The sequence below is a fragment of the Bipolaris oryzae genome, assembly GCF_000523455.1.
Source record: "Bipolaris oryzae ATCC 44560 unplaced genomic scaffold scaffold_12, whole genome shotgun sequence".
NCBI classification, from domain to species: domain Eukaryota; kingdom Fungi; phylum Ascomycota; class Dothideomycetes; order Pleosporales; family Pleosporaceae; genus Bipolaris; species Bipolaris oryzae.
The window spans coordinates 261,954-283,582 of record NW_006911288.1 but is presented as its reverse complement, the minus strand read 5'-3'; the positions used below and the strand labels follow the sequence as shown (position 1 = coordinate 283,582).

Below are 21,629 nucleotides of genomic sequence, written 5' to 3'. Positions count from 1 at the left end.
TTGTTTGTCAAAGAGCAGAGCCGGTGTGCACCTGTAGTATACATATATAAATACCTGTACCCGTCATCAGTTGATCATCAGTTCGTCGGCTTCCATAAAAACATCTTGCAGAACGATCCAAATCCTCTACTTTCCCACCAGAAAATATGAGAACCTCCTTTATCCTCGCAGCTCTTGCAGCTTGCGCTGTTGCGCTTCCAAGTATGTTAAGGTCCATAGGCGATCAATGCATACTCATAGAGATATAGATCCACTTCCTAAGGCGAACGGCAATGAGCCCCCAAGAGACGTCAAGTACCGCAGTGCTTCTATTTCGCCACCAAGAGACATCACGTACCGCAGCGCTGAGGCGGAGGCGAACGGCAACGAGCCCCCAAGAGACATCAAGTACCGCAGTGCTGAGGCGGAAGTGGATGCTATTTTGCCACCAAGAGACATTACGTACTAATGCGGATGCGAACAGCAACGAGCCCCCAAGAGATTGTGGATACCGCCGCAGCGTTGGGGATGGCGTTGACATGCTAAAAGATACTGGGTACTTATGCCTAGATGCTAAATTCTGTGGATAAGTGGGCTGGGTTGCATTTCGTATACCAAACTGTCGTCCGTTACGATTGATGGTTCTACAATAATGCGACAATGAATACATCAAAGTGTTGTTATCTTTTTGTGTGCCGAGAATTCTGGTCATGCTGCGGGGGGCGGAGAGTAAATGGAATATATTCTGAGCCACGTGACGGCAAAGAATGCATCTTCGACCTTTCGTGAGTAAGGATGTATATCTTGCAGGAAAGAATGAGCTTCGTTCAGCTTTGCTATTGATTCTTGACTTGGAAGGTCGTTTTAAGAAGCGGGCTTTCCGCATTATTGAGTATTTCGATAGAGAGGCCCTTCCAAAAGCCCGTGTAGCTGCTAATATACTTTCAATATATCTTAGAGCAGAGGGCATCTATCTACTAGCATGGTAAATCTCTATTTTTTTTTGGTTTCATCTAAGTAAGTCACGTGGTAATATCGTGGTGTATAGTTTATTACACCTCTTTCACGGGCTGTACAAGGTTGGTCACGTCCCCGCAAAGCACATGAAAATCCCCTCTCAACCACATCGAGCTATACGACTGGCTAAGTCTATGCATGCGCCACCAATTCGGCCGTCTGATGTCACGATTGGTCGGCACCACGGCTCAGACAGTAGATTGTTGCTTTGTGTCTCCCACTAAGTCCCTAAATGGCAAATCCTACCAATGTGATAAGCGCATAACTGTGGCTTTAGTGACCCTGGCTCTACTATCCCATGATGCTGGTTGGTCCCACAACACACCATGACGAGGTGGGCTGAGGCATGCAGAGGCTGTGCAATCATCAGGCATCCAACACCATGATCAGCCGTTTGACCGGTAAGAGCGGCAGCGAGTGTAGAGATGTATAAAGTGTATGGCTGTGGCAACATGTGTTCCGATAAGAACAGCGTCTGCTTAGACAAACTAAAACACTTCCAATATAAATCCTCAATACAAACCTAAATCACAACTGACAAGATAACAACGATGGGCATCCCTACAACACCCACCGAAGCCGCGCCAGCATACGACGATGTAATCAACAACCACCCCACAAACCGCTACATGCCATCTGGCTCGCTCTCCGGCGTACGTTTGATCCCCAGCCCCGCAAACCCATTTATATCACCCACAGCGAAAAAAAAACAGTCCAAATCCCTAACAAACACCCCCTCCAATAGTATACCACCATCCCCCAATCCGACGAAGCAGACCACCCCCCCTTCGCCCGCGAAACCTCGGACATTGAACACCACGCCCACACCACCACCACCTCATCTCCACCTCCTCCCCCTCCCTCACAGCAACAACAGCAACCAGAGACCTTCGCCCAAACAATAACCAAACTCCTCCTCCCCCAGCCCGACTCGCAGCACAAGCACTGCGCCGTGTGCGACGAGCAGGTTCATACGGCCGCGAGGCAGAAGAGGGAGAGTGAGCGTTACCGCTGTACGGTGGTTGCGGTGACGTTTATTACGCTGTTTATGTGTGGTATGGTGTTGGGGGTTGTGATTGTGAATGCGAGTGCGAGGAGGAGTAGGGAGGGGAATGGGGGGCATTAATTTCTGTTTCTTCTTCTTTCTTCTAATTGTTTTTCTGGCTGGGATAGACGGATGGATGGGGTTTTGCGACATGGGTAGTTAGTGTTGAGATATTTGATATGCAGGCGTAAAGGAGTGGTATGGTTAACATGAAATCGGGTGTTATGAATCTGCAATGCAACATTAGCAACTAGAGATTCATATGCAAGGGTAGCATGGTTCAAATCATGTTTTGTCATTAATAGTTAGCCACATTGAATGCTGAGCACGCTTGAGCTTCTATGCTTCTATTTTACATAGCTTGAGTGCGTCTGACGCTTCTGCCTCTCGCAGCCGACATTCTACTCCAACAGAGAGGCCTGGTTGGTATACAGCACATCAACAACGTTGCTCAGCTTCTCAAGAGTGGCCAGGGCAGCATCATATCCCTGGTCGCGTTCCGACTCGTCATAGACGATAAGACATCCGGCGCCCTGGTCCAGCACTCCAATAATGACCTTGTCGAGAATCATCTGAGAGAGCTTCCGCTCCACCTGTATGGTGTCTAGCCCGACCATCTTGGCGACATGGTCGATTTCGACCCGGCTAAAGGGCTCGATGACCTTGATGAGGTTTTGCTCCAACATGTTGTCATACAAGCGGCGAAGATGGGATGTAATGAATCGGTCGCTACCAAGCTGTTGGCGGTAGTCAGTCAAGGCGGTTTCGTACTCCTCTAGACTGCGGTTCGTATGTGCTCGGGCTACAGCCTTCATGGCCTCTAATCGCTTGCCGGCATACTTGACGGCGTGCTTCGAGGTCATGAGTGATGTCACGTCGTCTCCGAGGTTGAGCATGATCTTGCAGAGTAGCATATACTGCAGTGCTGATGTTGCCTTTTGGTCCTCATCCTGTGAGTGGTATCCCTCCATTGCTTCGATGAAGTAGGAGAAGGCTGTGTTGAAGTCGCCGTCCTCGGCATGTAGCATACCACTCTGCATATCCAGGCCGGCCTGCAACAGAGGTGGGGTGTAGACGGAGGCAGCCGATGTTCGGGCGGATGTGAGAGCAGCACGGCCTTTGGGTATGTTGCCCAATGCATGATAGACACGCGACTCTAACAACTGCACCTCGACCAAAACCAGCTTGTCGTCCAGGCGCTTCAGCTCCTTGAGTAGACTGTTGATGAGGGTGAGGGCATCGTAGTAGGACTGCTTCTGCATGTACAGGGCGACAAGTCGGGTCTCGAGGTTTTGCCGTAAGAAGCCTCTCCGCTCTGAGACGGCCCACTCTATGCATGACTTGGTGACGGCGATCTGGATGTCGGTGGTGTTTGGTATGGTGGTGAAGAGGTCGAGAAGCTGTCGGACTGTGCTGTGTTAGTAATTGGCCCCCAGGCCAGCGTATGGAGATGGATGCATACCCAGTTTGGATGTCTTTGCTTTCGCAAACGATGACATTACCGATCGCGCTTGCTTTACCAGTTCCGCCAGAGCGTCCACCTTCTTCTGGTCGCGGTAAAGCTCGCCGAGACCGACCAGGGCGGTCTCGTAGTTCTTGATGGCTGCCTCATTGGAACCGGGGTTTTGTGAGAGGACGTCCTTGTATATCTGCTCGGCCTTGGAGGGATCCGACTTGGCCAGCTTCTGCGCCTCTGCCACCCGCGATGTAGTTTCGGGGACAGCCATGGCTCTGCGATGGATGGGGGAGAGTATGTAGAGGGTGGTTGGGCAGTCCGTGCAAGCAGTTCGCCGGGAGGGGACGGGGAATTGTGTGGCGGAGATGGAGCAGGCGGTCGGTGATGATCAACTGCTGGTAGCTTAGCTGGAGATGCGGCGGCGGAGACAGGATCGGCGATACATAACGCCGACAAGTGACGGGGCGGGAGCGGCGTGGAGGAGCCACCTGCGCCACAAAGCGCATGGCAACGAGCGCCTTATCGACAACGGCATGCAAGGCCCTCCCCCAGGTAACGGGCGATGTTGGTTGTGCACGACTACTCGCAGTGCAATGCACATGACATGCATATCGCCTGTTGAGCTGCAATCCACCGCCGACTCGCAACGGCGGTGTGCATCCAATGGGCGTACCATATCCATTGGAGCCGTCTTGTTCGCGCCAGTGCTGCCCCAGCGACGGCTGAGCTGGCAGGTCGCGCCGCCATCGTCATCGCCTATTGGCCAGTGCACGTAAACAAACCCCAACCTAGATCAACACTGTTCTCGCTCTGAACCTGCACTCCAGTCTCCCACCATCCGCCCTCCACATCTCACGAACCATTGCGTTGCATATTCTACCCTGCGCTGGATCGCCGAAGCCATTCGCGATTGATACCCTGACCTATTCTCTGCAAAACAAACTTCTGCGCTCAGCCGGCCTTGTACCCGCTGTGCTCTCCCATACCACCCCCGGGACTTAAATATCCACCATACCATATACCACCACAATGCCTTCCTCCGACAGAGAACCCTCCCGCGACAGGGAGCTCGTCCGGCACTCACATTCTTTCTCTTCGGACAGAATGATTCCCATGTTCGTACTCTCATTTTCTTCTATACCAATGCACACCGCTACATTTCACTGCTAACACTGCGCTCTAGGTGGGACAGTGCTGACCCTGAACGGGCTCCTCCGCCATTGCCATTGAACCCAGGCTCACCAAATCTCACTACCCGCCCTAACACATCAGCAGCTATCATGCAAGCGGCTAAGGCGCTAGAAGAGAAGGCGCGAGAGAGCTTACCCGCAAGCTCATACACTACTAATCCTATGCCACTCAAATCGCTCTCTCCAGAGCGTGCTCTAATCAAAGGTAATCAGCACAAGCGTATGCAATCGCTCCAGCCAGGCAGTGTTCGTGACCTGCGCAGCTACTTAGACAACCGGTCGCCAGAGCGGTCCCCAGAGCGCGACCGGCCGTCAAGTAGAGGAGGCAGACCAATCTCGCGCGACTGGGACAAGGACTACTTTGGTAAAGATGCCGATCCCAGTCCTACCAGACATGTCACGCCTTCACCAGCGCCACGGTTCGAGATCAAGGACACACCGGCTCTGCGGCCCACTCACCGGCCGTTCCTAGGCGAGAACACGCCTCCTTCTGCTACGATGATGGCCCTTCAGACAATGTCTATCCCCCAACATATGCTCGACCCGCCACCATCGGCCAACTTTAACAGCTCGCCACGCTCTCCACGCTCTCCACCACCAGCGGCGGCAACTACCCCGATATCTACACCAGTGTCAGCGCCAGCGCCGGCGCCAGCGCCAGCGGCAGCACCCGTCCAGGGTTCAATTGCACCTCACTCATTCGACAACATTGCCAGTCAGCTTGTCAGCATCAACAACATCGTTTCCAGTCTCCAGAAGGACATGTCGCAATTGAGTCGAAGGAGCAAGGACAACGCGACTGACCTCATCAGCTTAAAGGAGGCCACAAACCTCCGTGATGAGGATATTCGAAAGTCGCTCAAGGACCTTCTGGCAACCATGTCGCAAAAGCAGCAAGAAGCTGCCACTGCCGCTATGAATGGAGATACATCTCGATCTAGCAGCCTCAACCTTCAGGATCCCCACATGACGCCTACGAAGCAGTTCACCTTTCCAAGGATGGCATCAAGTAGCCCCTGGGCCGACGAGCGCATCGGAAGCCCCAACCCATACTCTGTTGAGGGTGCCGCTAGTGTCGCCATGCTGGAAAAGATCATTCGGGAGATGGTAACCAAAGATGGTCAGGAACGGCTTGTAACAAATCTTCAGAAGCTGGTTGACAAAGCTACTGGAGAGACTGCCCAGAAGGTTGCTGAGCTGGTGGAGTTCGTCAAGCAAGGCTCAATAGGCGGCGCTGTCCATGCTGCTCCTGGGTCTACAAGTTTCCAACCTTCGCCAGGATCTGGTGCGCTCACTCGCACAATCTCGGCTGATAGCAAGGTCCACTCTAGCCCTAAGGCTGCTGACTTTGTAAGCGAGGAGATGCTCAAGTTCCTGCGTAAGATCAAGGACAGCGTCGCAGAGTCGGGCTGTGTCACCATGGCGACCAAGTCAATGATTCAGGATCTTCGCGGTGAAGTGCTGGGCATGGGCCGCGAGCTTGCACGTAAGCTGGAAGAGGCGGAGCAGACTAGAGCTGTGGAATCAGATCCAGAGTCAAGTCAGGCGAATGAGCAGATCAACACCATCGTCCAAGAAGGTCTCGCGAACCTCAAGGAGCACATGGACAAGGTCATGCGTGAGCGAAGGCGACAATCCATGTCATCGGTGGTCACACGCAACACCGTCGACAACAACGAGGTGTACGATGTCGTCAAGCAAGCACTCGCGGAGCGAGGCCTGGATCAGCCATCTGCCCAGTCAGCTGCCCTCGACAAGGAAGCTCTCATCAGTGCCGTGCGAGAGGCCTTTGACGGCGTCGAGATGAATGCCAATCGTGAGATTCAACAAGTCGGCTTGGGCAGGGATGAGGTACTGCAGTGTCTACGCGAAGGGCTGCAAGATTTCAACGGCTCTGGCGCGGTTACCAAGGAGGACATTGAGAACTTGCTGCACGACTCCCTCCAACAGATTCAACTCCCACCGCCAATCAATGAAGTCCATGAAATCCGCGAGGAAGTTCTCATGGCCGTGCGAGAATCCTTGGAGGAGTTGAAGCCAGCTCTTACAGCCCAGCAGCCAACACCAGCCGAGAGTATCTCTCGGGAGATGCTTGAGGAGGTTATCCGTCAGGCTCTTACCGACCACAACTCTGCCGGCCTAGAAATCGAAATCCCCCCGGAGAGTATCACGGATGCTGTCAAGGCAGCAACGGAAGCTCACAACGAGTCTGTCATGCAGCGTCTACAGTCAATGGTAGAAGAGATGCACACTGAGTTCGAAGGGTACTCCTCTACCAGCGGCAAGGACACAGAGCAAGTTCTGACAGCGCTTCGGGAAGGGCTCGATAGTCTTCGTACAGAAATCCAGGGCTCATCAAACCAGCCGAGAGAGATCACTCAAGACGGTGAGATGATTGATCAGTTCAAGGCGGAGCTCGATAAACTGCGCGAGGATGTCCAAGGCTACGTTGCAGAGGGCCCTCGTGGAGACCAAGCGTGGAGCCGCGGAGACATGGTGGCGTATCTCAAGTCTGAGTTCGAGGGCCTTCAGGAAAAATTGAGCTCTCAACTTCTCCCTGCCTCCAAGACCAACGAGGAGATCCTTGCTGCTCTCAAAGCAGGCTTTGAGGAGATGAAATCTCAAGTTGCTCTCAGGTCCAGTGACGATGACGATGTCGACTCGAATGAGGATATCAGTGAAGCTATCAAGCACGAGTTTGATCAACTCAAGGAAGTCGTTCTCGGCGACTCTTCTAGCAACAAGAATGACATTCTCGAGAAGCTCCAAGCGGGCTTGGATGGACTTAACACCCTCTTGAGCGAAAAACAGACTGCATCCACATCCAACGACGACATGCTTGCTGCTCTCAAGACGGAGTTTGAAACCTTCCGGGAGACCTTGAGTGGCTCAGTCGTCAAGCAAGGCGATTCAGCAAACAAGGACGAGATTGTCAATGCTGTTCGAGAGCTTCTTGATGGATTGCATACCTCCCAGGAGACCACTTCAAAAGACAACTTGGCTCTTATTCGTGGAGAACTAGAAACATTGAAGGAGTCATTCAGCAATGCTCTTGTACCTAGTGGGGATAACGAAAAAGCTGAGATGATGATGACCGTAAAAGCTGGTCTCGATGAGATCAAGGCCAACCTCTCAGCTGCTAGTGTCAACGAAGAGCTCCTCGAAGCTATCAGAGGAGAGCTTGAGCACGTGCACAAATCTAATAGTTTGATCCAGCAACACTCACGCGCCGACACGGAAGAAGTATTGGAGGCTGTCAAGCTAGGCCTTGATGACCTTCAGTCCCACATCGACAAGAAGTTCAACACTCCTCCTGAGCGCAACGGCCCTGCTACTGACGAGATCATCGATGCTATGAACGAAGGCATTGAGAGCCTGCGAGCTGATGTCTCCAAGATTGCTGAGAAGCCCGTAGACATGAGCGTATCTCACGAGATCTTGGACGTTCTCAAGGACGGCATTGCGGCTTTGCGCGCTGACGTAGAGTCGTTGAAGGGGGCCCAGCCCAGCACTCAACCTGCAAGTGAGGACGCTCCCGCGCCCGCCGGTAACGAGGTTGCTCTTGTGGACAAGCCGGATGGCGAAGAAACCACGTCACGCGAGATATCTCAAGATGTAGTACAGGAGGATGCTGCGCCGCAGCCCGTCGCCCAATCGCTGGATGTAGCCAAGATGGAGCGCCTCCTTACCCAGATTCAGGATAAGGTGCAAGCTATGGATGCCAACGCCAATGCCAACGCCAAGGATGCCGCACCACCTTCAGAGCCAGCAGCTCCCACAGGAGCTGCCATGAAGGAAGATCTTGCTGCCATTGAAGAACTCCTCAAAGACATCCAAGCTGCTGTTGTGCTAATGCAGGACCGCGAGACATCACCGCCTGCACTCGAAGGTCTGGCCAAAAAAGAAGACACGGATGCGATCGAGACTCTGCTTGCAAACACCAAAGCCAAGATCGAAGAGCTTGTTCTCCCAGACCCAGCTACCACTGTCACCAAAGAGAACCTGGAAGATGTCGAGATTGTAGTCAGGACCACCTCTGAGGCTTTGGATGCTCTTGCAAAGAAGTTTGAAGAGGAAGGTGCTACTAAGGCAGATGTTACAGTCGTTCAGGTGCTTGCGGACGATATCAAGGTTGTTCTAGACGAGATGAAGGCAGCAAAGTCAGAGGATGAAAGCAACCCTCAGGCCACGAAGGCTGATATCGACGCTGTGACCCTTCTCGTTGACGATCTCAAAGTCAAACTGGATGACATGAAAATCCCGGACCCAGAAGAGCTTGCATCCAAAGCCGAACTGGAGCAGCTTACTGGACTCATCCATGACTTCCGCGACAGCCACGAAAAGATGAAAGACACCTATGAAGCGGATATCCAGAAGACAGCTACCAATTTTGATGAGCGTCGTGCAGAGGCCACTCAAATTGTCGAGGACATCAGTGGTGTCAAGGCTGCTTTGGACGAGATGCGAGAGGAGATCAAGACCAGCCTTATCGAAGGCGGTCCTATCGAAAACCTCCAAGCTTCATTCAAGACAATGGAAGAAACCATTGGTGCCAACAACGTCACTGCTGATGTGAAGGAACTTATGGAAATTCTCACTAGGGAATTTGAGCGCGCCCATGGCTCCATTGAGGGGCTGCAGAACGACAGTGCCGAAAAGTCGGCCCTCCATCTCGAAAAGCATGACGAAACCAAAGAGGCTGTCGTTGCTGCCTTCACTGAGCGCCTGGAGGACAAGTTCAACACACTCATGGCCAAGTACGACGATGCTCAGCTCCTGGCCGACGAGCTTGCCAAGGTCATGAAAGAGAAGTCTGAAGAGCAGGAGAAGATGCTTGAAAGCACCAAGACCACAGCAGATGAGCTCCGTCTTACTATCGACACTCTTGGCGCTACCATCGCCGGAATGAATGACCGATTCGAAGGTGCTACTACGCAATGGTCCACCGATTCTACAACTGTTCTTGGGAAGGTTGACGAGACTCTCACCAAGTTCGATGAACAGAAGCTCGCAACGATGGAGAAACTTGAAGAGCAGAAGGCTGAGACTATCGCGAAGCTGGAGGAGCACATTGCCAAATTCGAAGAACTCAAGCTCGAGGACAAGACAGAGCATTCTCATACGCGGGACGAGATCAAGAATGTCGAGTCAATCTTCAATAACATTCAAGACAACATGACCGAGTATCATCCCAAGTTCATGGTCGCATTGCACGAGATCGAAGAATTAGTCAAGGCCCATTACGAGCACGCGCAAAAGTGCAAGGAAGAGGCAGACGAGCACGCCAGGGCTTGGGATGAGCAGGCAAAGGCTCGATCTGAGGAGTTGCAGGCCCATTTCGAGAACCTACCCAAGCTTCTGCCAGCACCTGCTCCTGAGCCTCAGGAGAAGTATGACGACGGTCCAGTGCAAGAGAAGCTTGACAAACTCCTCGCCATTGAGCCATCACCTAGTTACAACGATGGCCCCGTGCATGAGAAGCTTGATAAGCTGCTCGCGATCGAGCCACCGCCAAATTACAACGACAGTCCTGTGCACGAGAAGCTCGACAAACTCCTTGGCCATGCCGATGAAGCTAGCAAAGCAGCCTCAAACGCCGAGAAACTGGAAGAGATTCACAACCAAGTCAAGATCACCGCTGCTGAGCTCAGTGAGTTTGTCGCCAAGCAGACTCAATACATTACCGACGGCAACGATGCAAAGGAGCGCGAGGCTGAAGAGTTGGCTCTACTCATCGAACGCAGGACGGTACAGAAAGAGCAACTCGAGATCGACCTGGAGAGCCTCAGGGCTGAAAAGGCCACTCAGAAGGAGCAGCTTTTCGCAGACATCCAGGAGATGAAGGCCGAGAAAGAAAAGGTTGTCCACGAGCTCAAAGAAGAGAAGGAGCGCGTCATGATTGAGCTGCAAAACGAGAAGGATCGCACTATGGCGGAGTTGAAGGAAGAAAAGGATTCTCTCTTGGCTGCTGTTGCCGCACTTCAAGCAGAACGTGAGAACCTGGCTAACCAAAAGGTGCGCCTCACTGGAGAGGTCTCTTCTCTCCACACTGCGCTTGAGATCCGCCGCGAGGAACTGCACATCATGGATACCAAGGCAGATGCATTGGAGCGCCGCATCTTGAATGGGATTATGGATCACTCTCGTGCTTTAATGATGAACAAGAATGGCTTGAAGAGCCCTTCGAAGCTAAAGAAGCGCGTGGGCACCGATGTCGGCACGGAAGAGAGCAGGGGAATGCCACCTCCCAGCACCGCAGCTAATGGCATCTCCCTTGCACTTAAGCCTCGCCCCGCCATTCGACGTAACGGTCAGCCTGTCAACCCAAGCCAACGCCGAATCTTGTCTCTCAGTCAGATTAGCGGAAACACCCCAACAGGAGCGCAAGCCTATCCAACCGCGACTACCTTGAATGATGCCAACGCTAACTTGAAGCGGAGCCACTCTGTCAAAACCAGCAACTACTCTCGCAAGGGATCTTGGGGTGGACGACCTAGTGCCGTCGTTGCCAACAAGGAGAACACTGTCTTGCCTGAAGTTGATGAGAACGAAGCCTTGGACCCCATCTCGCATGATGTGATTGAGGAAGATGCGCAAAGCGAGACTGGTACTGAGCGTCGCTATAATGTTGACGACGACTACCCTGAGAGCTACGCCGAGGGTGAAACGCCTGGCTATGATGGACGTTCAAGCTTCGGCGGCACAGGCAGCGAGTACACCTATGCTTCTGGAACTTCCTACATGACGGGCAGTGATATTGACCAAGACCGTCGCACCTCTTATGGCGCCCGTTCCACTCACTCTACCGCTCGTGGTCAAGAACCAATCAACGAGGATCCTGAAGGTTCCGAAGGCTCGCACTATTCGGATGAAGAGGACAATGAACCGACCGCTACCCTTGATCCATCCGAAGTCAACTCCTCAGTGATCACGACCGCCACTGCCGACAGCGATGTCGACTTGCCAACACAGTCAGATATTGTTCGAGCCGTTGACGCCGTCAAGGCAGAGATGAAGGAGAATTACTCTCCTCCTAGCGACTCTGGCGTTGGCACTGATTTGGCTACTGCTGCTCTTGAGAACGAACCCGAGCATGACGCTGACTACTTCCGCCGTGCAGCCGAGGAGGAAGCAAGTGTCGTTGGCGAAAGTGTCGTCGGTGAAAGCGTTGTCGGCGAAACGAGTGTCGTTGCCTAAACGAGTATCTTTACATTTCGGCGCTGTTGCTAAAAACAGTCTTTGACCCACCGTTCTCGCTCCGTGTCTTTCTCAGTTTGAAGCTTTGACTCGCCCTCTGTTTAAGGGTTTAAGAGTTGGCATCGCTAGCGATATGCGTCGAGCTTGACGACGGCGAAGTTTGTGATGTTAGCAAACGTGCAGCACTTGTTTGGGTATGTACGCTCTTGGACGGGCTGGACTCTCCTTTATTATGTCAATGTGGGATGATGGAAGCACGGAGGTTTCGTACATGAAGGAATGGGTGATATGGAATTGGATGACGATAACTGGGCATGAGTAATGTACAGTGGTACGACTGGTTTTAGTAATGGGCGTTTATGACTTTGGCAGATGGGTGGATGGACTCATAGTCTTTTTTTTGTTCTGTTTTTCCTTCTTGTATGATAACAGCAAGTTCTGATTATGAGTTTTTGTCTTGTATGGAGTGGCGCAAGTAGGGCTCACTTTACGAGTATTATAATGAATGGACCTGAATTTCCTCAAACTTGTATCTTCTTCTTTCTTGTGATGCCAACGTGATCATTGAAACTTTGTGATATATTAAACATGTGCTTCTCTATCCAGTTACCAAAAAATGAATAATTAAAAAAAAACTTGTAAACAGACCAAGAGGGACATGTACTGTTTCTTCGCCCATACACCACCATCTTATTACAAACGCCATATTTCAAAAAACAAAAGCGCATGAAAGAGACTCTCTAGACCCCTCATATCATGTTTTCGTGCCAACGTTTTCTTTCTCTCCCTTCTCCCTCTCTCTCATACACCAACTTCATCATCATCATCATCATCATCTTTTTACTGCGTCACAGCCCTCAAACCCTGCAGCACAAGACCAAACATGACACCCCTTGCAACTCTTTGATCCTGCAAACAGTCAAACACCTTGCCCAACGCCTCACCACTCGCCGCCTGCCCCATAACACTCGTGAGCGCTTGTGGCATACCTCTCTCAACGAGCAACTTCCTCGCTTTAACCCTAAGTTTCTCCTTCTCCTCCTCTGACATGGGTTCAGGCCACGTCTTGCGCTCGTCCTCGGTGGGGAGTCCGTTCTCGCGAATCTTGCGGATATGGTACGCGATGCCCGTGTCGGAAGTGTTATCGTCGAGGACAGTGGTTTGGAGGAGAGAAGTGATGGAGGAGAGTTGAGGGTTTGAAGGGCGGAGAAGGTAAGTTTTTGCGGCGTTGAGGAGGGTGCGACGGAGGGTCCAGGCGGAGGAGAGGGTGTAGAGTTCCTGAATGACTGCGAAGAAGAGCTCAATTACGACGGTGGTTTCGGTCTCGGAAAGGGGTGTGTAGTTTGGGTCTGTGCGGGTTCTTCTGAGTGCGGATTTTGAGGGCGATGATGGGGTGATGGATGTCGTGGAGGTACGGCGGGGTAGAGAAGGGGTGGAATCTATGGATGTTCGTGATGGTTTTTGGCTGTGTGTGGGCTCGGGGGGATCACGCGACATGTAATCGTCTGAGATCTCGCTGGGCATAGGCGGGAGGTTCAGGATTTGGTCACCACCCATCATGGGGCTTAGGTCTTCAATCTTGCCATGGGTACTTGGGGCACGACTGTTGGTCCTGGAGCCGTATCTTGACGATCTTCCGGAGCGTTTGCCATCGCCTTCGGGGTTACAAGAAGGTCGTCGTTCCATGGGCGCTTCTCGTGTTGGTTGTTGATCGATAACAGGAGAATTTGGATCACGCACTGAATCCATTGATGTGCGCTTGGTTGCTACTAGAGATAGGGTGCTCTCTGAACGAATATGTGTAGGTAACTCAGAAACGGTTGACTGTGCCCTACCTCGAGTCTGGGTAGGCGCTGTTGACGTTGAAGTGCGACTGAGAGCAGGGCTTGCAGAAGTAGTCGGAGTGCTGGTAGCGATGACCGAATCACGGTTCTTCTTTCCTGACAATGGTGCTGTCACACTGTTCAGGACTCCGCTGACTCCACCGAAAAGTGCTTTGCCACCACCAGCGACCTCCTTAGGGGCTTTTGTCAGTACACCCAGCATGCCTTTGCCTACCGTATCGAAAGTCTGACCCGCCCAGTTCATTCCCGGGAAGCCGCCGCCAGGAGACTTTCCAGAACCGAGTTCTTTGTCCAAAAAGCGTTTCATGCCCTCACTTTCAGCAAGTGACTGGTATTGCACAGCGTGATTGAGGTAGCGTTCGAGCTCTCCACGAAGAGATGCCTTGGTATGGCCTTTCCAGGTTGGCAACGAGGGGTGTGCTTCACTGAATCCAGTCGCTCCGGTGATGGCTGCTATGCGACGCATGACTTCATGTAGAGTCTCAAATTCGCTGTACTTGCGTGCTGTCATCCATCCTGTGTGGTGATTGGACTTTGGCTCGATCTGGATCAGATATTCGGCGGTAGGTTTGCTCTTGATGTTACCCTTTTCACCAGGCATGCTGTCATCAAAAATCGACATTATACTGTTGTGCAGTGTCAATGGTGGCGGCCTTTCAGCAGGCGGGGCATTGTCCATTAACGCGGTTGGTGGCTGGGGTAGCACGAGTTGATCAAAGTTGGTAAATGCCTGCTTCGCCTCCTCTTCTTTCGCACGCTCCTCGACCAATCTGGGTGGAGGTGATGATGGGCTGGAAAGACCTGAGATACCCAAGTCGTTAGGCTCGAAGTCATGATGTGTATCGCTGCCTGAAGATGACGGGGTGACAATGCCCTGAGTAGTGCTCTCGGACTGATCATCATTCAGTGTCGAAGTGGATGCACTTTGTCTGTACTGTTCTTGGAGGCGTTTTGCGTCCTCCTCAGCAATCATCTGGCTCAAACGCTGAGCTTCCCGCATGGCATCATCCATGGCTTCCTGGGCCTTGCTCACGACGCGTTTGTGCTCCTTCTTTTGAGCCAAAGACATGTCTCGGCTATGCGGTGTTTTTTCTACATCCACTGTGGCATTTGGCAATTGTCCAGACGAGCCCTCGACGCCTGCATCGATGGCATTCAGAAGTTCAGGCTCGCCTGCTTCCAAAAGCTGGACAATCCATCCATTGATCGATTCAGGCTTCGAACAGCTCACGACAATCATTTCTAGGACAAGCTTGGCCAGTATCTGATGCAAGAAGATGCGTGCTGGCGCGCAATTGTACGTCTTTGGGTCCAAATAGTTTTGGAGTATGTCCTCTGCAGCTACACTGAACTGCTTCATCTGGTAGTCTGGATCGAGTATGTTGGCCAGCGTGCTGTCCCGCTTCATCTTTAGGTATAGATCAACTGCCTCTGTTGGGAAATCACCGGGGGACGCCTGTATGGCGGTGACAATCTCTTGCAGCAGGATGATGAGAAAGGACGAGGAGCGCGTCACAAAGTCAACAAAGTTGTCTGCTGGTCTCTTACGGGAGACGTGTGCGGACACGGAGAGCACAAAAGCGGTCAAGGTCTGGCGGCACGAGTTGGGAAAGGATTCTTCGGTGGGCAGTAGGGGCGAGTACCACCACCTGCAGTGTATTAGAAAGGTATCTACGAAAGACTGCGCAGAGGACATACTTGACATAGTCACGAATGACTGCATCCGTCAGCTCCGTCAGCGCAGCCGCCGTCTCCGGCCTGAAGTCGGAGTAGTCGAGCTTCTTGCCCGAGTACAGCTGCACGTTGAGGTCGTAGCTATCATGCTTCTCGGACGTGTCATGAAGAGAGTGAGAGTTCCGCCAGTCGAGGACTCGCTGTGCTATGTCGGCGCCCAGCTCGCGTCTCCTGGCCTCGGCACTCTTTCCCCGTCCGCCCTGGCTGTCGTTGTGGTAGCCCTCCCATGTCGCATGTAGGACTACGCCGCCCACGACGCCTATGAGCACGAGGCCGACGCGTCCAAGTATGAGATAGGTACCGGCGCCCAGGCCAGCGAGACAAGCGCCCAGCGTCTCATTGCTCGCCGTTGCCAAGAAGTGTAAGGCACGGTCGGTGAGAGCTTTGAGGTCGATGCTGGCTTCTGCCTGGGGCTCTGCCTTGGAGAACGATGCCGCGACTACGGCCTCGGGTTTCTCTGGTGTTGCAGCGGTGCCGTCCAGCGGCGAGTCAGTGGCATGGGCATTCTCGATTGCGGGTTCGGTTTGGGGCGGGTTCGGAGGAACAGGAGTGTCAACGGTGTCGGGCATGGTCATGGTGGGAACATTGGGCTTTGCAGTAGTGGAAAGTGTCCTGGCCTGCCGTGAAGCATAGTCCAGCGCGGCAGACTGGATATGCTTTGTATGTGGCGGCCCTGAACCGCTCATGGGGCTCGCCTGGCCGTTTCACTCGTACCAGTAGAGGCCGCAAAAAAGTAATGCCGCCCCGGCCCCGGGCGTCCATCCAAATCTCCCCCAGCTTCATTCCCTCCGAACATATTTTAATCCCCGGCCTGCCCCGCCTCACCCAGCAAACCTTGCATTCCCTTTCCGCCAACCTTTGCCATGTCTAGCGACGCTCCCAACGACCCCGAAGCTCTTGCTCATGTCGACAAGTATTGGGAGGACCGCAAGCCAAGCAGCCCGATCTACGAGTTTCTTCTTTCTGATCTCAAACTGACTTATGCGGCTAAGGGTGTCGTGCGCGCACGGCTATCCTTGACCAACAATCACGTCAACACCCATGGCAGTATACACGGCTCAGTGTCAGCTACCATCATAGATGCTTTTGGAGGATTGGCAATCGCGTGCTGGGACAATCGCTCAAAGACCGGCGTCAGTACTGACATCCACGTTTCGTATCTTAGTGGAGCAAAGGATGGCGATACTATAGAAATTGAGGGCAGGGCTAGCAAAGTCGGCGGCACACTTGCCTTTACCAGTGTGACCATCTGGAAGCTAGTCGACGGCAAGCCTGGCCCAGTTGTTGCGACAGGCTCACATACCAAGTTTATTAAAGTCTAAAGAACCCCCGTCCACGGTTCGACTATAGACACGCCATCTTCTTTGAGGTCTCGTCCTGCTCTCCCATGGACGATCGAACTCCACTCGGATTGCGAAGAGTAAATTGACCCTCGTGTTACGATTCTGTGCCTAGCCGTCAGGTGACGACAGCATGGACGTGCACGGGAGTCATACATACCACATACATAGACGATGCATGTTATGAATACTTATGAACTTCTCCATCTCCGTCGTGCACGTATACATAGCACACGGTCCTATGACGACCGCCACACGTGCCTAGTCCCATGTAGATCAAGCAACCACAAAGTCCCAGAGCACAAGCCACAACTTCGTGTCGGGTCTCCTATTGTCCGACGGTACACGATACAGGCAAAAGTGCCATCGTATTTCCATCCATATTTTCCTTGTAGGCTATGAAACAGTTACATGAAGACAGACTACCGTGCCATCTCCATCACCCATGAGTACTTTGAACAACGCCTAGCAAAACAACCATGAGATCCACCACCCCGAGTAGACAGATCACCACCCAGTCCATACACAATCATGCACGACCAAAACTGACACCTGCCTTCTCCTGCATTCCAGCCCTGACAGGCAACGCCTTGACATCGAACCCATCCTCCTGCAAACTAGCCACAACATCATTACCAAATCCCGGCAACTCCCATAGCAGCGTCTGGAAGAACCTGACCCGGAGCAGCCTATTTATCTTCACCTTGACCAGCTCCAGCGCCGCCTGACGCAACGCATCCTCGCTATCCCGCGTATTCCGCCAGATAAGTACTAAAGAGTCGAGAAAGGAATTCACACCCGGAGACACCAAGCCAGTGATCTGGTGGACATACCCGCTGCTCTTGTCCAGAATCCTGCGCCCCAGATCGACGTATTGGTTAATAGCATAATCGCACAGCTTGCGCATGTCGTACTTGGTACCCAGAACGTAAGCGTGGATATGTAGATCGAAGAGCGTCAAGTTGGGGCACTGGGTCCGCATCATAGGATCGAGTGCGTACGCGCCACTTTCCAGAAACCGAATCATGGCTGCTATGGCCAGAGGGAAGTCGTTACGCAGGCGGAGACAGTGCGTGTAGCCATAAGTGTATGTGCCAGTGAGTATGGAGGCGAAGAAGCGGGATGAGAGCATGAGAAGGTACTTGTTGAGTTTCATGACCTTGTGGCCTTTGTCGAAGATGATGAGGATGTCGTTGGGGTGGAGGGTGGGGAATGCGCTGTGTTGGGGTTAGGATACGCACATGTGGGTAAAGGTGGAGGGGAGAGGTTACTTACTACTGTAGGGATTGTGATGCGACTGCGGAAACACTTATACGGGCTGCAACAACGGGCCCCTCGAACTGATCTGGAAACATTGTTTTTGGAGTGTCGTAGAGTGAGAGGTCCTGAAAGTGCAGGGCAGGCCAAGTAAATCCGCCATCGTGACCAGGTTGGACAAATGCCGTGTTTGGATCTTCGAAGGTAGGTGGTCCGGTGTAAGCACCAAAGCCTGCGATTTCATTAAGAGGAGAACTGGAGTTGAGGTCCAAGTGGAAGTCGAGAGGAGATGAGTCCATTTCAAACTGCCCTGGTTCCTGGAGGGTGATGCCCCGTCCACTTTCCTCCAATACCTGAGAGATACAAGGAAGGCATGGCTGACATCCGAGCGAGTAAGAGCCCAGCGGTAGCCGTATATGATTCTGGGAACTGTGAAGAGATTCCTGGTCTGCTTCTGTGTCCAGGAACGGAATGCTGTTTTCTTTGTCGGTGCCAAACAAAACTGCAGGTATGTAGGAGGATTGAGAAGTAGCAGAAGAGCCAGCGACACTACGCAATACTTTACGATATTCGTCGTTAGAATTCTGAAAAGCGCTGCTGTAGACACGCTTATTTCCTCTCTGGTCCATTGTGGCCGGCTATAGCGCAAAGTGTACTGTAGGAAGTATGTGAGAGTCAGTGCTTCTTCGCTGATGGGTTGCAAATGTTGACCAAACGCGAACTCGGAACAAACGCGAACGGAGCAATCTGACTGTGCCAAGTATAAGCAGCCTAGTGAAGGTGAAGTGGTGATTTTCAGGGACCAAACGATTGCTTGCAGCACAACAGCGGATGAATGTCTTTTCAAACCCTCCAACGAGATCCCATCTCATCAAAAAGTTCTGCTCTAAACTCTGGAAACTCTTCCATTGACTCGTACACGAGAGCCATCTTCTTACCCGTGTCGTGGATGAACGCTTGTACATGGTCCGCGCACAGCTTCACCATGACGTTTCTCAGCTCATCGCCGTTTGCAATACGATCTGGGGCGAAAATAGCGCGGATTGTAGACTGCAGCTGGTCCTCTTGACCGTCTTCATTCAGCACTACGGTGGCAAGATCTTTGAACTTTTCCATGGCAATTGCTTTCAATCCAGCAACCCCGTACCGCTCTGCTAGCATGTACACGTTGACATGTGAGCGCAGAGTAGCGGGCTCGGGTGCTTCATCGTCTGAGATGGACAGCTGGTCGTAGTCTAGTTGATAGCAGTATTGCATCATTGCTGCGACTGCAAGGGGATCATCTGCGCTTAAATCAATTGCGCCTCTTGATGATTTCTGCTGGTGTTAGCAAAATTTCAGTAGAAGCATGGATAAGCGTACTGGAGACATGACAATGGCGCACACTCTAGCGAACCATCGTGAGTGGTAGCACATGATTTCCCGGTCGCAGTTGTACGTTCGGCTTCGGCATTGAACAACAAGATCGGAGGTTTTTACTTCTACTGGAGGTGGGGGCGGAGGGATCTCAACAGGTGCCGGCAGGCAAGGCGCCGGGGCTATGATAGGAGATGATGTGGGTAGAGGTGCACTTTCCCGATGAGTGTTCTTACGTTTCTGGAGCAGTCGGCGAGTAAAGGACCCATTGGAAAGAGTCTTACGATGTTTAGGTCGGGGGCTATCTTGTACGGAAGTCATGGAAGATGCTGCAGTCGATACGGTGGAGGATGTCGAGTCCCTCCGATCCAGAAAGCCAAAGGAATCATCTGAAGAGGCAGAAGATGTGATGGACGGGGCAATGGGCGACATTCCATCTTTTGCCCCTTTGTAAGGGGGGTCAACCCTTTGAATGCATTAGCATTGAGATTAGGACCATTGCCAAGATACTTACACATTGCGAGTCACCAGTACAGGGACAGCGAACATTTTGACGACGGATGTCAAAGTCAATTGCAAGCCGAACAGCAGTACGGTAACCTGGGTAGATGGGTTGAAGTGCAGACGGAAACAAATATGTTAGATATGAAACCCATACTACGGCTGTATGCACACACGACTGGAAGAACGGCCGTTAGCCTCCGGAAATGTAGAGTGCGACATTGGTGTTTTCATATAGAGCTAATTCATACAGCGAATAGTAGTAGATGGATAGATTAACAGCAGCTCCACCTGACCCGGCACTATGCGGCTCATGGATGGCGACTTTAATACCGATGCATGCATTAGTGGAACAAAGGAGCCGGCTGGGGAAGAGTGTGGGGTAGTTGCCGCGGTGTTTTTCTGGGAATTGGGTCAGCAGATGGGAGCTGGATACCGCCTTCTCCAGCATTATGGGGGCGCCTTCCCTAAACGTGGGTGGTCGCATTGACGTCCTTATCGCGATATGCGTCATTCACAGTCAAAAACGCCCCGCTGCAATGCCATATGTAGCGAATTTATTCATCGACGGTCAAGGTAGTTGCGGTAACATGGATTTTCTCGCCTATCGCCCTACTACGGCAACATGGCTAAAGTAAGGGAATATCAAGACCGGGAAACGTTGACCGTCCGGCCGTACCTCGGACAGTCCACACCACCTTATTACATAAACACTGCATTTGGGCGCAGAGCCCTTCTCTTCCATGGCCAACTCTACGAGTCGTGTTCTTCCTGCTGAATATTTCGCAGATAATGCACAGATTGTGGACCAGGCGCAGATACGCGCCGGGTCCCACAGCATAACATGCGAGCCGGATTTGCTCAGTGGTACTAGTACATGTCCAGGCGATAACAACTATCTTCTTTCCATTCACAGTTAAAGGTGGCGAATCACGGGGACACGTGCTTTGATCCTACCTTGGCGGACTCGTTAGCCCTCTTTCGCTCACAACAGCTGCTTATTTGGTTAGAGAATCTAGCCTATCCTATCCCCGAACAGGACCAACGGCCGACAAACGCGGTTGGCGTAGATATTTATTCGCAATGGGACTAGGTGAGGTATCGAGTCCGACGAAGAGAAAACATGGTTGCACCATGACGAGATCAACTCGGAGCAATAAATAGCGATGACCCCAAGAACTGCGATACTGTACCCCGTTCAGCCTTGGGTCCTTCCAAACGTCTCAAGTAAGGTTCCTTTCGATGACGAAACTAGCGCAAGGGTATTTGAGTAGTATATTGTGCCGATGACAAAGATGAAACAGCTCGAGAGTGTGGTGACAAGAACAAGGACGAATACGAGGACATAGAGTGATTCGAAAAGACAAGTATACGTTCCTCACAACGACAAGACTGACACAGCGCTGTATAAGACCGAATGCATACACAACGAGTCGCTCACGTAGGGATCGACTTTTTTTTCTTTCCCTACATCACATGTGTAAGTTGTAGTGCACGTAGTGCTAAGTATAGTGCACTGTACATATGTACATAATAGTAGTACTATTATGCTACAGCATTGCACAGACCACAGGGTACGTCAAGTCTGACAGCACGTGATGCGAGCTGCGAGACATCAATCGGTACTCTCCGACCACATGACGTGATGTGTAACGTACAAAGGGAGCGTTGAACAGGGCGATGTCTTCGGGCCCAGCCGGTCCACCCAATCAG

At 52.2% G+C, this 21,629-nt stretch overlaps 8 protein-coding genes across 8 annotated transcripts; 4 read left to right on the top strand and 4 right to left on the bottom strand.

The window, feature by feature from the left end:
* Positions 1–146: 146 nt before the first annotated feature.
* On the top strand, positions 147–448 carry COCMIDRAFT_1688 (uncharacterized protein; the record flags this gene model as incomplete). The annotated part of the gene is made up of 2 exons (XM_007685657.1): positions 147–201; positions 249–448. The coding sequence occupies 2 exons, from the start codon at positions 147–149 to the stop codon at positions 446–448; spliced, it is 255 nt and encodes an 84-aa protein (XP_007683847.1).
* A 1,099-nt stretch (positions 449–1,547) lies between these two features.
* COCMIDRAFT_33076 (uncharacterized protein) lies at positions 1,548–2,122 on the top strand (the record flags this gene model as incomplete). Its single annotated transcript, XM_007685681.1, has 2 exons — positions 1,548–1,649; positions 1,742–2,122. 2 exons carry the CDS (start codon positions 1,548–1,550, stop codon positions 2,120–2,122), a joined length of 483 nt encoding a protein of 160 aa, XP_007683871.1.
* Positions 2,123–2,442: 320 nt separating this feature from the next.
* Positions 2,443–3,768, bottom strand: COCMIDRAFT_1686 (uncharacterized protein; the record flags this gene model as incomplete). Its single annotated transcript, XM_007685656.1, has 2 exons — positions 2,443–3,449; positions 3,504–3,768. The coding sequence occupies 2 exons, from the start codon at positions 3,766–3,768 to the stop codon at positions 2,443–2,445; spliced, it is 1,272 nt and encodes a 423-aa protein (XP_007683846.1).
* A 758-nt stretch (positions 3,769–4,526) lies between these two features.
* On the top strand, positions 4,527–11,884 carry COCMIDRAFT_1685 (uncharacterized protein; the record flags this gene model as incomplete). The annotated part of the gene is made up of 2 exons (XM_007685655.1): positions 4,527–4,612; positions 4,681–11,884. 2 exons carry the CDS (start codon positions 4,527–4,529, stop codon positions 11,882–11,884), a joined length of 7,290 nt encoding a protein of 2,429 aa, XP_007683845.1.
* An 840-nt stretch (positions 11,885–12,724) lies between these two features.
* COCMIDRAFT_1684 (uncharacterized protein) lies at positions 12,725–16,037 on the bottom strand (the record flags this gene model as incomplete). Its single annotated transcript, XM_007685654.1, has 2 exons — positions 12,725–15,377; positions 15,427–16,037. 2 exons carry the CDS (start codon positions 16,035–16,037, stop codon positions 12,725–12,727), a joined length of 3,264 nt encoding a protein of 1,087 aa, XP_007683844.1.
* Positions 16,038–16,325: 288 nt separating this feature from the next.
* COCMIDRAFT_1683 (uncharacterized protein) lies at positions 16,326–16,784 on the top strand (the record flags this gene model as incomplete). The annotated part of the gene is made up of 1 exon (XM_007685653.1): positions 16,326–16,784. One exon carries the CDS (start codon positions 16,326–16,328, stop codon positions 16,782–16,784), a length of 459 nt encoding a protein of 152 aa, XP_007683843.1.
* A 547-nt stretch (positions 16,785–17,331) lies between these two features.
* Positions 17,332–18,688, bottom strand: COCMIDRAFT_1682 (uncharacterized protein; the record flags this gene model as incomplete). The annotated part of the gene is made up of 2 exons (XM_007685652.1): positions 17,332–18,019; positions 18,078–18,688. The coding sequence occupies 2 exons, from the start codon at positions 18,686–18,688 to the stop codon at positions 17,332–17,334; spliced, it is 1,299 nt and encodes a 432-aa protein (XP_007683842.1).
* Positions 18,689–18,902: 214 nt separating this feature from the next.
* COCMIDRAFT_84182 (uncharacterized protein) lies at positions 18,903–19,319 on the bottom strand (the record flags this gene model as incomplete). The annotated part of the gene is made up of 1 exon (XM_007685740.1): positions 18,903–19,319. One exon carries the CDS (start codon positions 19,317–19,319, stop codon positions 18,903–18,905), a length of 417 nt encoding a protein of 138 aa, XP_007683930.1.
* Between the last annotated feature and the right edge of the window lie 2,310 nt (positions 19,320–21,629).